The 16062-nt window shown below is 33.1% G+C and overlaps 1 protein-coding gene across 2 annotated transcripts in view; it reads right to left on the bottom strand.

Moving 5' to 3' along the window:
• Positions 1–15488, bottom strand: part of LOC108970972 (retinoblastoma family protein-like) — a 25051-nt gene extending 9563 nt beyond the window's left edge. Inside the window, exons 1-7 of one of the 2 annotated variants that reach the window (XM_018936727.1) lie at positions 15111–15488; positions 14907–15046; positions 14654–14842; positions 13859–14216; positions 11554–11719; positions 10118–10140; positions 9913–10055 (exon numbers count right to left, since the gene is read on the bottom strand). In XM_018936727.1, coding sequence (XP_018792272.1) covers positions 9913–10055; positions 10118–10140; positions 11554–11719; positions 13859–14216; positions 14654–14842; positions 14907–15046; positions 15111–15242 — 1151 coding nt within the window. In that variant the 5' untranslated portion in view covers positions 15243–15488. The remainder of the gene's footprint in view (positions 1–9912; positions 10056–10117; positions 10141–11553; positions 11720–13858; positions 14217–14653; positions 14843–14906; positions 15047–15110) is intronic. The other variant, XM_018936726.1, reaches the window with a different exon arrangement.
• Between the last annotated feature and the right edge of the window lie 574 nt (positions 15489–16062).

Genomic DNA, 16062 nt, shown 5'->3' on the forward strand with positions numbered 1-16062 from the left:
CTAAATATTGAGTATATTATGTAAAAATCAAATAAAGTTATTAAATATGCAAGTCTAAATTGTCTTGTAAATATTACAATGCATGCATTCATACAAAATTATACTCATATCATTATTTTTACATGCCAATATGGAAATGCCGACGGCAAAACGCAAAACTATACATATTTGCATACATTACGAAAGCAAAAATTGAAGCATGGAAATATCACAATGCTGTTGGGAGTATCATAAGGAGCATGCTTACATACATTTATGTCTCTTCATATTCTTAAGTATGTGAGAGAGCTGTATTTGTACACATTTTTCGCTGTTAAAAGTGGAATATCAAAGAACTTATTTTCCTTCAATATTCATTGATTGCGCATACATGCTATGGCATCATATGCCGTACCTATATTATTTCTCTTCATATTCTTGTTTGAGTATGTGGAGAACTGTTAAAAATGTTAACATTTCACATCGTGARTTCTGTGGTTGTGAGGTGAATTCCCTATCACAATCTTATAAAATGTTTTAAGTTCTCTGGAACAGATATGTTTGATATACAGAAATGGATCGAAGAAATAGCAAAAAAATACACAAATAGTAAATTGGAATGATGTACAAAAATTCGTTTATACGAAACAGTTATTGAGGGGTGCTGCCAAAAATTTATGTGGGTAGTCAAACCGGGTTGCGCGATTGTGTGAATCATATCGTGAATACCTGTATGCTTTGATGGAGATAGGCAAATGAATTCACTTGGATGAAGGAAGTTTGTTGGAGTATTTTAAAGATGGCATTCCGGGATCTAAGTACAGTAAAGCTATTATTTATCAAAAGTGTGACAGAACTAAAAGAACAGTTAGTAATTTACAAAAAAAAATCAAGCAGGAACCAAAAGTTGAAAATCTGAAGAAAGCAGATGTAAATGATAAAATAAAACAGGAGAATTCGTTGCCATTAAGAATCGATAAAAGATGTTATAAATGTGGTGAACCTTCGCACATAGCTAGAGATTGTCCGTCGAAGCAATTCAAATGCTTTAAGTGCCAGAAAATGGAACATAGATCTTTTGAGTGTAAAGTAATAAAAGGTGGGAACACTGAGCGGGAACACAGTCGTGTAAATTCAATTGACGAACTTGCAAGATTTAATTAAAAATTTAAAAATATATGAATTTGTAATGTAGAAGTGAGCACGCTTATCGAGACCGGTTGTAACTTGTGTTTAATGAGATGTGATACATTTAATAAGTTGGACAGATATATAAAGCTAACAACGGAACAAAAGCAGTTATTTGGTATTGGTGCAGCGAAAATATCAACGATAGGAAGCTTTGTTATAGAAGTACAAATTGACCAGAGTATTGTTGACCTGACGTTTCATGTAGAAGTGATTCTGGTGATTTAAAGAAAAGTTGTTTGTGCCGAGTAATGATACAATGTGAGTCAAAGATAACTTAACAGACCATGATGATTTGATGACTAATATTTTTTCAAATTTATGTTTTAACGTTGACATAAATGAACAAGACTATGATTTAACTCATTTGAACAAAAAATCAGCAGAGGCTGTGAAGCAAATGATAGAACAGTATATACCAAAGAAAGACGATAGTTCACCAGTGAATATGAAAATGGTTCTTTCCGACGAGGTTCCAGTTTACCATCCACCACGAAGGGTATGTTGTGAGGACAACAAATCATAGATAAGCAAGTCACACAGTGGTTGGACGAAGGTATAATATGTCCTAATTGCTCCAGCTACGCTTCGCCTGTTGTACTAGTATCGAAGAAAAATGGCACAAAACGACTTTGTTGCGATTATCGTAAACTAAATTTGACCTCAATTGACGACGCCCTCGAAAGGCTTAGAGAAGCAAACATATTCACGACGTTAGATTTAGCAAATGGTTTCCTACACGTAACGGTAGATGAGAGTTCTCGCCAAATACACATCATTCGTAACTTATAATGGCCAATATGTATTTCAGTATGTACCCTTTGGTATATGTAATTCACCCGCTATTTTCTGTCGCTACATTCATGCCATATTAAAAGATTATATTCGAGATGGAAGAGTTTTTGCATATATGGATGATTTAGTAAACCCAGCGAAAGCTGAAGAGGAAGCTGTAGACAAGTTAGGAAAAGTAGTGAAGTTAGCTTCTGATAAGGGACTGAGGATAAAATGTCAATTCCTTAAGAAGAAGATAGAATTTTTAGGCTATATTATTGAAAATGGGACCATTAGACCGAATGAGGGCAAAACGAAAGCCGTGGAAAAATTTCAGTTACCACAACTAAGAAGGCGCTACAGAGATTCGCATTAATCGCATAACCTTTATCAGACCTAATGAAGAAAGACACACAGTTTAAAATGAACACTCGTTCAAACAGCTGAAAACAGCTCTTATTCAGGCACCAGTTCTCTATTTAACCTTAAAACAACGACCGAGATTCATATACACGCATCAATGTACGGTTACGGAGCAATTCTTCTCCAAAACAACTCCGAAGATCAACAGTTTCACCCAGTTCAATTCATGAGCCGCAAAGCAACATCTGCAGAACAGAAATATCATTCTTATGAGCTGGAAGTACTAGCTAAAGTCGAAGTACTCAAGAAGTGGTGCGTGTATGTGTTGGGATCAAACGCAGCAGAATTTCTTATTTTGATAATGGAGGGTTCATTAAGACATCGACTGAAAGAGGCGCAAATGAGAGATATGTGGACAAAACCGGTTCGAAAGATTTTGGAAAAAAGAGCTACGAAGTTTTTTACATCCATAACGATACACTGTATAAGGACCCAGATTTACAACTGATTGTGGTGCCATCACAGATGGTGAAAGAGATAATTGAGATCGCACATCGCCAAAGACATTTTTCAGTGAAGAAAACAAAGAACTGCTTAGAGAAGGATTTTTTCATTCCTCAAGTAGAAAAGAAAGTTACGGAAATTGTAAATAGTTGCATTGCCTGCATTGTCATCAATTCGAAATGTGGTAAAACAGATGGCTTTTTAGCACCCATTGATAAAGAAAATAAGCCTTTGTTGACGTTCCATATATATCCTGTTAGTCCTCTCACGGCGACACGAAAGTTATATACTTGTAGTTGTCGATGCATTTTCGAAATTGGGCAGTGATGCAGTGATCGATCGATTGACCAAGCAAGACACCACGTTTGGCAATCCAAGAAGAATCATTACAGATAGAGGTTCAGCATTTTCATCACACGCTTTTGAGGATTATTGCACAAATAATCATATTCAGTATTTAATCATAGTTGTAGTAGTAGTATTAAGGGGAAATGGCCAAGTGGAGCGTATACATAAGATAATAATTCCCATGCTATCAAAGCTTTCAAAAGATAATCCAGATCAGTGGTATAAATTTATTGGTAAAGTTCAACAATACATAAATAACTCTCCTCCGAGAAGCTCAAATATAGCACCATCGAAATTAGAAAGTGAATGATCTAGTACTATAAAACGTACTCAATTTGGACCAAATCTGAAATTGAAAAGAAACTACTTTAGACCGTACAAAATCATCGAAAAGTTATTACATGGACGTTATAAAGTACAAAAGCGTGATGAAGTTGAATCACCTATTTTGACCTCAACCGTGACGGAGTACATCAAACCATGGGATTCATAATTCGGCTCGAATCCTGAGTCAAGAGGGCCCAATGTGGGACCGACAGACGAACGCAAGACAACTAGAAGTGGACGTAACTTTTAACACCTTTTAAATGCGACACTGCAAACTTGACGAACAGAATAACTAAAAGACGAAGATAAGAAAAAACGGACGGTAGCGCGTACTTCCATAGCAGTCAGTCGATATACGGTCATCAAACCTATAAGACCACCTTTATTATTTTATAATAGATATAATTTTTAAATACATTTAATTAAATCAATTAAAACGAATCGACTTTGATTTAATCGAGATCTACATGTATAATATGCTTTCAACGGAAAATCTTGAAGCAACAAAATGATTTTGTATTCTTATACCGTTCAATATGCACATGTATCAACGATAAAATCATGATTGAAGTTGTTGTGTCAAAGTTCAAAGAGTACGGACGCATTAATTCATTCGCTCCGGAAATTCGATCTTTACAAAAATAAATTAATAATAAAATCAAGCAAAAATTAGAACAAAAAAAAACAATTTATTAAATTTTAAACAAACATTAAAAACAGTGCACACAAATTAATAATAATAAACATAAACAAATAGTGCACGAATCAACAAGTGAAAACAAAAATCAAACAAACAATAATGAGTGTTTCGCAGCCTCATCAGCAAGGGCGTAGGCATTCCTTAAATGCCTACTTCAGCTTTGTCGACCCAACAACAACCACAACTACTGGCGATAAAAAGTGTAATGGCGATGATGAGTCATCGCCGCCATCAGCTAAAAAGGAATCGAAGCAAAGAACGCAGTCAGCAGAAACAGCCGAAAACAACAATCGGGCAACAACAAATGCCCTGACATCAACCAGTCTGCAGGTACCAGCAAAACCGCAGGCAACGAAGAAAATCACAACGCAAGGTGAGAATGTACCAACAAAAAAAAAAAAGGCTCGTCTGTAGGCATTGACCGATAAGTTCTTCAAAGACAGCGGTCAATTCTAAAAAATTTCAAGGCGGCACACCAAATAAAAATAAAACGGAAATTTTAAATGGCAACAGATTTTCCATACTAAGCAGTGGTTCAGAAGACGGCGCGAAGGAATGCTAACGGTGTTAACCAACATAAATTAGAGATTATCAGATTTCTGTCTGAAAAGAATACAGATGTAATGCTTATTTCAGAAACTCAACTACAGGAAGAGATATTGACGAAAGCATAAGAGAAGTCAATGAGATAATAACCAGCGCAGCTGTCTTAGCAACGCCAAACAAAAGCTATGATCCGCTTGATTTCAGAAAAATCTCTAATAGAGAAATAGAAATGCTTATAAATGAAAAAAGGCGTGCAAGACGTGAATGGTAAATAAATCCTTCCCCTTCCACTCAGCTTCAATTAAAATGTGCTGTAAATTCGAACAAACAAAACTCCCCTTGGAAAGCCCAAAAGTCCATGAAGCCACCAACTGACTCCAACATGCCTATACGAGACTTGGGTGGAAATTGGGCTCAAAGTGACGAGGAAAAGGCTAATTGCTTTGCAAATCACCTAAAAAAGGTATTTCAACCCAATTTGCCAAAGAACAACTTTAAGCTGTCAATCTTACCCAACACAGCTAAAGCGTCGCTCTAGTCTCTTAAGACTCACCTTATGAAATTATTGATACCATCAAAGAACTTAACCCAAAAAAGTCGCCGAGACATGATAATATTTGCCCAAAAATGCTAATTGAGTTACCAATTATTGCTGTAGAGGTACTCTTCAATGCAATTCTTAGTTTCAGATATTATCCAATTTCACGTAAAAAGTCGCAGATTATCTTGATAGATAAACCTGGGAAAGACTTAACACAGCCGTCTCCATACAGACCAATCAGTCTTCTACCTTGTCTTTCAAAAGTATTTGAAAGTATTATTATTAAAGATGTCTCCTGTCCTGAAAATAATACAACACCAATGCATCAATTCGGTTTTCGTGCAAAACATGGCACAATAGAGCACTATTCAGCAATATTTCTAGATGTAGCTCAGGCGTTTTATAAGGTGTGATACGAAGGTCTATTATACAATATTAAATAAATTCTACCTTTAGAATTGTATAAAACATTGTAGCCCTTTTTAAAAAATTTAAAATTTACCGTAAAAGTGGGAGATTTCATATCTGATGAACGGCAGATAAGGACTTGTGTACCCCAGGGCAGTGTTTTAGGCCCAACAGTATAAATCATATATACAGCAGATCTTCCAACAGCTAATAATGTATTATAGTGAGCCGTAACGATCTGTCGAAGAATGTCTAGCGAACTGGCGTATAAATGTAAATGAACAGAGATGTAAGCATATTACATTTTCGCTAAGACCAAAGATGTGCCCGGCAGTAAAAATAAAAAATATTTTAGTACCCAAGCGAACGAACTAACATATCTTGGTATTCACCTAGATAGAAGGCTCACGTGGAAAAAACACATCGCTAGTAAAATAACATTTGTGAAGATTACAGCTGCTAATTTAAATTGGCTCCAAAATAAATGCTCCAAACTTAGCCTAGATAACAAAGTGATTTTATATAATGCAGTCATAAAGCAACTAATATAGATATATTACAAAGGTTCCAATCAAAAATGAAAATAACAATCATATGTTCACCATGGTACATGCATAACGAAAATATTCATAAAGACCTTGGTATCCCTATGGTAAAGAAAGAATAATTAAATATATATTTAAACTCCGAGATCACCCAAACCATTTGGCTAATGCTTTGGTACATTCCTGTGATCAAACACAACTTAAAGAACAGATATGCCTACGTATTAAAGAGCGACGTATCACCAAAACAGCTCAATCACTCGCTTGAGCCTGTTTATTTTTTAAATAGATTTAAGACTTTTTATAACTTATTGTTAGGCTTTAAGAAAAAGCAGATACAGTAAATAAAATAATTTTGAAAAAAAAAAGTTGTTTATTAATTTTCAGAACTGGTACTTATATAACACGATAAGTTCCGTAATTAGTTTGAAAAAAGGCAAGCCTAATAATAATTCGTTGTTTTTTCCATTCGATTCCTAGTATAGCGATGCATTTTTTTGCTGTTCATGGGGTCAGAGTACCATATTATTGAACATAGATTCTTATGTAGAATTTAACGAGGAATCGAATGGAAAAGTCAATTTGAAGAAAAAAAAGGAGAAGCACAAAAAACTGTTTTTATTTTTTTTGGAAAAAAATGCTCTTTTTGGATTTTGAAAATATTTTTATCAGAAAGCTGAGATTTTTTTACATAAAATTGAATAACTTCACAATTTTTTGCACTCAATTTTCAGGTCGTTTAGAAATAAAATAAGTAGTCTTTTTTTTTTTGATCGGCAGTCACCGATTGCAACTAAGATTATTTCCTACCAATTTAAAAAATTATCTTGAAAATGAAATATAAGTTTCATTGTCAACGTCTATAATCATCTTAATCAATGGTACACATATTTACTTTCACATTGACCCGGTGATAGTTTGTAAGTGCCACCATAGCTGTTATTGTACCCACTGACACTCAGACCAAATCCAGTACCCAGCCGCTAAAAGTCTGGTTTTAGTGTAGGAGCGGCATGCAGCTCGAATATAAATACGAGTGCGAGTTTCGGAACTGTCTATTGGAAATTATGTGGGTAAAAAAGTGGTGCTTTTATACGCTTACATAACCAGACATTTTGTATTTGAATTTCTAATGTTACTTAGTAAGTTCTGGAAATGAGTTGCTCAATTCAGTTAGTTGAGTACTAAGTTGCAATGGAAGTGCGAATGTTGCCGCGTTCGCTTTCGACTTTATACAACGAAATTGTAGAGTCCCTATATATGTATATGATGAAAAATACAAAGGTATATACTTACATACATACATTTATGTGCTATGCATTATGTCATTTACGTAAGCATCCATTGTCAAAACTAAGCACAGCATTAACAAAAATAAATAACTAAATACAAAGTATGTTCATGAATACTATTCCGCGCTGATCTTCTTTGTAGCTGTGGTGGTGGGCAGAAAATAAATAAAATTTTCCCTGATTTATATAAATTTTATATTTGATATGCTTTAAAATTTTTCAACATATTTTTTTTATAATAAGCTCTTTCTAATACCTTTAGGAATATGTGTACAAAATTTTAAGATAATTGGCTTGAAAGCGTAAAAAACTTACATTCACATTAATAATTTTAATAGGTATCAGAGAATTTCAATGAGTATGATAATTCAGAACAGTCGTGCCAAAACACAACACATGAACCATCTGTTCTTCGGCATTCACGATTGAGTAAACGATATGGTGTAGCGGTAGCAAAAATTTGGGAGCGGTTGAGAGCAGAGCTAATTAAAATTCAGCACTTCATTTTTAGCTATTGCTACAGCTATAGTTTTTTACCTAACAAAACTCCGAGCAGAGCAGAGCACATACTTTTACATTGTTCTGTTATGGCTCTGCCAGAGATAAAGAGATGTCCAACTCATCGCCCATTGGAAGTGAGAGAGCAATTGTTAAAACCTCCTGAACTCGATCAGCTGTTAAAAGTTAAAGTTAAAGAAAACACGAAATATAAATGTATTTGAAATGTTTTGTCATGTGATGCGTCATTGTATTAATTTTCAATGGAAAATTATTAAAAACTTTTACTAATTGAGAGCTAATAAGCTTAATGCCCTTAAGTATTGAATCTTTAAAAGTCAGTTATTTTAATAGTTTTCCATTTATTAAATTACCACTATGTAGTAATTTTCAATGGTAATAAATGTTAGGTGTTCTAATTTAAATACCCAAAAATTACTATTTTGTCCGATCTGGATATAATGGAAAGTGTTATAAAAAACGCGAGGTGAGGTGCTCTCACACTGGAATAAGTTGGACATCCCTGGCTCTGCTATGGCTCTCGCCAAGGTGAGAGCGGTGGCTATAGCATCGCAATAATTCTAGAAATTTTGCTGCTACGGATTAGTAAATGAAAACCCTGGTAAAAACATTTGTCAGCATATTGTATATGTACATACATATGTATGCGTGTATATATGTTGTACATGTGTGTACATACATACATATGTACATGCATATGTATTTGAAGTAGTATGTATTTGATATACAATACGAACGCTGCCAAACATTTCAATCATTGAAGTATGAGTATGTATCATTTACGGTTATTTTATGCTAAAGCGAACGTTCATAACCAAATCATGGATAAGCTGATCGCTAGTGATTCAAAGTTGTTCTCTATCGCTGATTTGAAGACAAACGGTTCGATTCATGTACATGAATTGAACTGACAGAATCAGATAGAGTAACGAATCAATATTCGATATTGAACATTTATTACTCGTTGCAGTTCTCTGTTAAACATGTACAATTTTTTTGAGGAGATAGAATAGAAATAAGATGAGGTTTACACCGCGACCCAGGGTCCGTTGTGTCCTCTCCTCCAACACTTGTCTCCCCAAAGCACAGCACTCTGACGACGTCAAGGATAATGCTGAACGCTATTGATTCTTATCCACATAAATGGATCCAAGGCCTTTGAGCCTGCGTCTACAAGTTGCTGTACAATCTAGAACTAAGTATCACAAACCGGCACTTTGCACTCTCTTAGCAATCACTGAGTACAATGATACGCTTGTTACGATAATTACGCTGGAGATTATTTTCTACACACTAACTTATGGCAAAGACTTCTGCTCAAAGAGATAAAGCAGCTTAAACACACAATCAGAGGACTGCGAATCGGAGATTGCTACTACTTAGTTAACATCTTGACGTATCAATTAGCGCAATGAAATTTGCTTCCAACTGTTCGCAGACAACTTGCACTAAACTAACCAGTTTTGATGCTTACGAACTGACGCAAAACGAATCGAATTTTATTTATTTTTAATGCGTAACAAAAAATATAGATAATTACACAGCTGATCTGCAGTAGATAATGCACTCAACTGCAACAGTGTTTTTTGTTTTCATTATTAGCTGAAAATAACGGGAAAATTTCAATTCTCTTTTCATCAAATGTACACTTCTCCACACAACGAATCAGACTCGTGATAATCATGTTAGGCACAGAAATTGTCCAAGTCAGACACGTGGAAATACGTCAAGGGGTTAAAGAGTTACTAATCATAATTATGTCACAAGATGGGAACTCATAGTCATATGATAAAAAAAGGAGCAGATTTAGTACATAGAGACATTTATATTTGTTTTTATAATGAGTAATTTAAATGTAATTTAACGTAAAAAAGGTACCTTATAAAATCAGAAGGTCCGGAAATATTTGCAATATCTTTAAGTTTCTTTACATTATTAGTTGCACTGGCTACCGGTTCTGGAACATCTTCTTTGTTTGGCAAAATATGTTTACGAGTGTAAGGAGTCTGTGGATTTGTAACCTTTCAAAACAAAATATGACATAGTTTAATACGACTCTATCAAAAGAAACGCATTTACTTACAGAATGACCTTCCACACCAGCATCTGTAAAACAGTTCAATTATGTTACATACATATACATAAAGTGGTGGTCTTATAATTAGAAACTACTTTGCTGGATATAGTTTTCTTCATTTATTAAAAAAATTTAGATTGCCACATTAAAACTATAAATTGGAATCAACAAAGTAACACATTTTATTTGAGTTTTACATAAAAAAACAACAGCATTAATTCTATTTTTATTAAAATGAGGTAAACACAAAGAACACCAAATTCAGTGTGGTCATATAATTTGAAACGACAGTAACAACTTAAAAATATTTATATAAAATTCAAAAATTTATTTAATTTATTAGTATTTTGTTGTATACCCGTTATTTTCAACAGTATTGTCTATCCTTCGCAGTCAACTTCGGATTGGATTGTTGGAATGTTTGCACCGATATGGCTGTTGCAAACTTTCACTAACCTTGAACTGTGTTTTGGATCATTATCGTGCTGGAAAATGTAAAGGACTGGCATATTTTCAAAGGAATATGGTTCCTTTACATTCTCCAAAATGGTTTAATATTTATGTTGGTCCATTATCCCTTGAACACGCACAATTGGGCCAACACCACGAGAGGAAAGCTCCCAAACCAAAACAGATCCGCCACCGTGTTTTACTATGGTTTAGCGCCATGTTGAGAGGACGTCTTAGATACGATTTTCTGTCGAACTGGAATAAATTGAACTCAGATTTGTCACTCCAGAGAACTCTATTCCAGTATTGCGGATTTTTATTCAGCATTTCCTTTGAAAATCGGAACTGCTTTTTAACATTTTTTTTTTGATACAAGCGGTTTTTTTGCGCAATGCAGTCCAGATTGCTGCAAACGCCTTCTTATCGTCTGAGCTGAGATTTCCACGATAATTTTTTGTTCAACTTCAGCATTTATTTCACGCGAAAACATGAAAGTGTTGTTCTTGGTCGCCCTACAAATTAGCCGGTGTTCTACTGAAGAGGTTTTTCCAGGTCTGATTTTCTGGTAGTAGTTTCGAATTTCTTTGTTTTTTTATACAATTGAATAGCTTTGTGCGATTGCTGACATTGACAATTTTTCCTTTTGATAGCATCTTACAATTAACTCTCTCATTTCGGGAGTACATGTTTTTAATTGAACGTTGTTTAATTGAGATATACTCAATTTATCGCTAAGTTCAAAATATCCATGTACCAGAAGAAAAAACTACGGGTTTCTAATTGCGTGGCCAGCCAAGAAACACAACCGAATCAGCAAATAGTCGCATGTTTATTTAACAATGTGTTCAGAGTCTACACTACGAATAACGGGGCTTATAATTTACAGGTGTAAATTAAAAAGGTATTCAATGATTTGGTTTTTTCTAGCATATCGTTTCTAATTATAAGGCCACCACTGTATATTTATTATTATTATATTCAATTTCACTTACCTGAACTGCCTTTCCTATAATTAGGATTACTAAGCAAAATTCTTTCATCGAATTCCCCAACACTGAGTACATACTGCTCATAAGCACTATTTAGAGATTTTACATTTCGTTCGAAGTTTTCATTAGAAATGATTCCCAAAAACGTATTCTCGTTTCCATGTATTGTCTGCAATTAAAAATCTTAAGTAAGGGTACACAAAATTATATACATATGCAAATGTATATACATTAGAGCGGGTTTATTTTTTTTTTTTTTAAATCGCATATGTTGGAATCATTCTGAACATCTTTTCCTAAGGGTATATAGGTCTAAAGGGTGTTTCGAGCCAGCGATTTTTAAAGGGATCATCTCAGTGTGAAATTTTCGAGAAACCGATTTTTCTTTTGTTGCTTTATCGGATAGTATATACTATAATAAATATTCTCTCAAGTTTTGAAATCGAAATTCTATTTATTACGGTCGCTATAGCGATTTTTTTTTCCTTTTTTTTTTGTAGAAAAGGAACAGAGTGGGGAACACTGCAACTGTTTTCAAAACGGTTTCCACAATCAAAGGAAGAGTTTTGAAGGTATCTAGTTCCAATTTAGAGAGAACATTTGTAATGTCAATAGCTTTCGCGCTATGGAAGCTTTCATTTTTTCTCTTTTTTTACGAAAAATTTTCGAAAAAAAGACAAAGTTCGATACTTTTTGTTCAAACCGTCGCCATTTTGTCAAATTTCAAAAAAACAAAAAAAAAAGCTTACATAGCGCGATAACGACTTTCCTACAGATTAATAATCTTTTTGAAATTTTGTTTTAGACAAATATTTCAAAAATTTATTTAACTATTATATACCAAATAAATAAACATAAAAAAAAATAATTTTGTATTCGTCATGAATGTAGTTATTTAAAAAAATTAGTTGATTCTAACATTAAAAAACATCGCGCAAGCCTGTGATGTTTCGGAGAGTCACAATGAGACGATCCCTTAAGTGAAGTTTATTTTTAAAATTTTGTCAGTTCCTGAGATATCTTAATGAAATTTAATACATCGCCACTTTTTGAGATTATATTGATCATTTGTCAGTATTGGCCAGATCGGAAAACTACTATATACCACATATCTCCCATACAACCGATAATTAAGTTATCTTATTTTCCGGTAGCCTGCCTTTAATTTAAGTTAAAGGATTGCAGAATTGTCCTAGACATGACAAATGATCAATAGTTTCAAGTAGATTTCACAAAAATTGAAGAAAACATTTTTATAATATGGAAAAATTCAAATTCACTTGAAAATCGCTGACTCGAAATCGGTTTTAGACACTTATTCTTTTTGACCAAATTGTTCAGAATGATCCTTAGAATATTCCCAGCATTCGCAATTTTTCAGTTGTTTGGATCCCTCTAAAGTATGAACATACATATATCGCAGCATAAAAACAAAAACAAAAAATTAATTTATGTCTTGCCGTCATAAAATTTATAATCGGGTCATAATTCAAGTTATCTACATTAAAAAATATGCTTTGCCACAGATAGAACGATTTTGAAATCTAATCAATTTGTATGGCAGGAATATGCTATAATAGAATCCGGCCCGACCAATTTATTCGCATATTGTAGAGTTGTAGTGACTAATACTAAAATTTTCTATACAAGTATATGATTTGCCACGGTCAGTTTGTATGGCAGTTTTATGCGATTCCGGCAAATGCGGCTTGTTGGCGAGAAAAGAACATGTACAAATTTTCAAACCGATATATCAAAAGAAGGCACTAGTTCGCGTATATATAGAAGTCTTTGTTATATATGTATATTTTGAATAACAGTTATTTATATACTTAAAAAGGCCTCCAACGTTTCCTTCTGATTTTTATAAACTATATATAGTTGTCCCCAAATAAAGGTAATAATATTAAAAATGTATTCGGCTACATAACTTTATACAAAACGAACCATTATCATTAAAGTAGAAAACAAATTTTTATTGTGATGGTTGTAACTCTCGATCCGCTTTTCTCGTTTTCGAATACCCTTGTTATTGCTTACCACAAAATATACGATAAATAATAATTTACTTTCTTAAATAATGTACAATCTAAAACTAATTTGCAAAATTTAAAAAAAAATTGTAGTGTTCTATAATAAAGTAGTCATTTGAATTAGTTACTAATATAATTTTTTTTTTTTTGAATATTGTAAAATTTGTTTTTCTTGTTTTTTGTTTACAAAAGTACATATATCTACTGAGAATTATGTATTCGAACATTTATTTTTATATTTCATATGTAGATGTAGATGTAAAATATATATTTACCTTTATTTTGAAAAACTTCGTAAAAATTCTTTTACAGTGATTTTCTTTCATGTCTTTTGCATCATTAGGCAAAGCGCCAGCTAAATTGCACAGCGCTCCTATTATACAATGGTTGTGAAGTTGTTGGGAATCATATAAGGACGTTCCCCATTTTTCCGGGAAACCTGCAAAATTCCGATTGACGAGATCTATACGATTTTCTCCTAAAACATTTATGTATATCAGATCTATGCAACAAAGCAACAAATGAAAGGACGTCACAATATCCATGTTGTAACTAGGTTCTTCGTTCTTTGCACATAAATATAGACACCAACATAAATCATATAGCTTCTTTGACGAACATCTTGCAACAGACCTTAAAATAAAAATTAAATTCAATCTTAGTAATATTTTTACAAACTCCAATTACTCAACAGCATTTTTCCTTGCTGAACTCTAATGGTTTATTTTGAAATACGTTGTCATAAAAATTTATTTGTACGAATCTTGACAATTATTTACATTGAAATAGCTCCACATTTACTTGAACAACATGCGAAGAAATAATGAATAATTTTAGAAGCCTTAAGTATTCTACTGGAAATTTACACAACTATCACGGAATTCTTGTCGTTGCCAAGATTATTAATTTTTTGGCTCTTAAACCTTAACATAACTCTAAACCTAAAAATATGTATAACATATAAAATTTTATGTAGTATATTCCAAAATAATTAAAATCTCTTAAATTTAATGCATTCTTTTTATTAGGTTTTATTATTTTTATTAAATTTTGTTACTGTGCATAAATACCTGTACTTTGTATTTTTTTTATCATTTGGAGATGAAATGAATAACTTTTCGAAAATATCATTGTATCTACAGTAGAGATGAAATGTTATCCCAGGAGTTCGTTCCAATCTTTCTATTTGACGTAGAAAACTGCATGGTAAATTAGCCATTTCATGCCAAACTTTTATTTTCAATATAAATTCGGATATACTATTAAAGAAATTAAATGATAATAAAAAACTGTTTGAAAAGTAAGTATACTTAAGTACTGTACCTTATTTCACAACAACGAAGCATTTTGTTAAGAGAAATGCAATTGCCCATAACTATTGCATTAGATTCCCCCACTGTAGGTGTGTAAGATAATCTACACGCAGCATACAATGCACAACAAAACCAGTGTAAAGGTTCACCCTATTTATAAAATGAGTATGAGAAACAATGTTCATTTCCCTGATTTAGAACGTTGAATTGGTACCTCTAATGTTGACCGCTGCAACACCTCCTCGAACATCTTCCACGACATATCTTCTGTTTCCCGATCCATATTAAGTTCCCTACACAAGTCTTCATATTGGGAACGCAAGTTAGCAGCCTTATTAACCGACATTTTTATAGTTATTTACACTTATTATTTACTTCAACTCAAAGACCAGCATAAATGAATATATCACTTAAAATGCAAGCAAATTAAAAGATACGAAACTTGGCCTTTTCGAACCATTACCAAACTATTATCACTGTTTTCACCGCCAGAATAATCTATGTATTTTGTTTCCTAATGACACAGTCCTTTTTATTACTAATGCATCAAATATATACATAAATATCTATATGTAAATTCACAATTTTCTGAGATGATGTAAATGTCACAAAAAGGCGGGAAACAAAATCGTTGCCACACGCTCTGAAATATAATGAACCAATTTGTCTTATAGTGGAATTCTGTTCTAGTCCCTTTTTTGAGGTAAAGTCTCAATTTGTGATTAGTTATTATTCAAGTCTCTAAATTTGACAGAGACAATTTTTGAGGTTTGAGACGATTTTACTATTCTGTAAGTGATAGTCACAAATTACATTTCATTATTCAGAGATGTTTTTATATTTGAATGAAAATAAATATGACGATAACAAATATTAAATTTTTTATAACATAGTGAAAAAACATAACTATCAATAAAAATAAAAATATATATTGACTTTTTTCTTTATATTACCGAAATTTATGTAAAATTGATTTATTTTTAACCTTTTCGTGTTTGAGGTGCTTCTTCTTCTTAATTGGCGAAGACACCACTTACGTGGCGCCAATTGGATATTCCAAGCAAAACCAGGTCCTTCCAAGATCTTCCCTTTCCTCTGCTTCGAATACTTTCAGAGCTGGAGTGTTTTCGTCCATTCGGACAACATGACCTAGCCAGCGTGGCCAC

The sequence above is a fragment of the Bactrocera latifrons genome, unplaced genomic scaffold (genome assembly GCF_001853355.1).
Source record: "Bactrocera latifrons isolate USDA-ARS-PBARC rearing strain unplaced genomic scaffold, ASM185335v1 scaffold_319, whole genome shotgun sequence".
In the NCBI taxonomy this organism is placed as follows: domain Eukaryota; kingdom Metazoa; phylum Arthropoda; class Insecta; order Diptera; family Tephritidae; genus Bactrocera; species Bactrocera latifrons.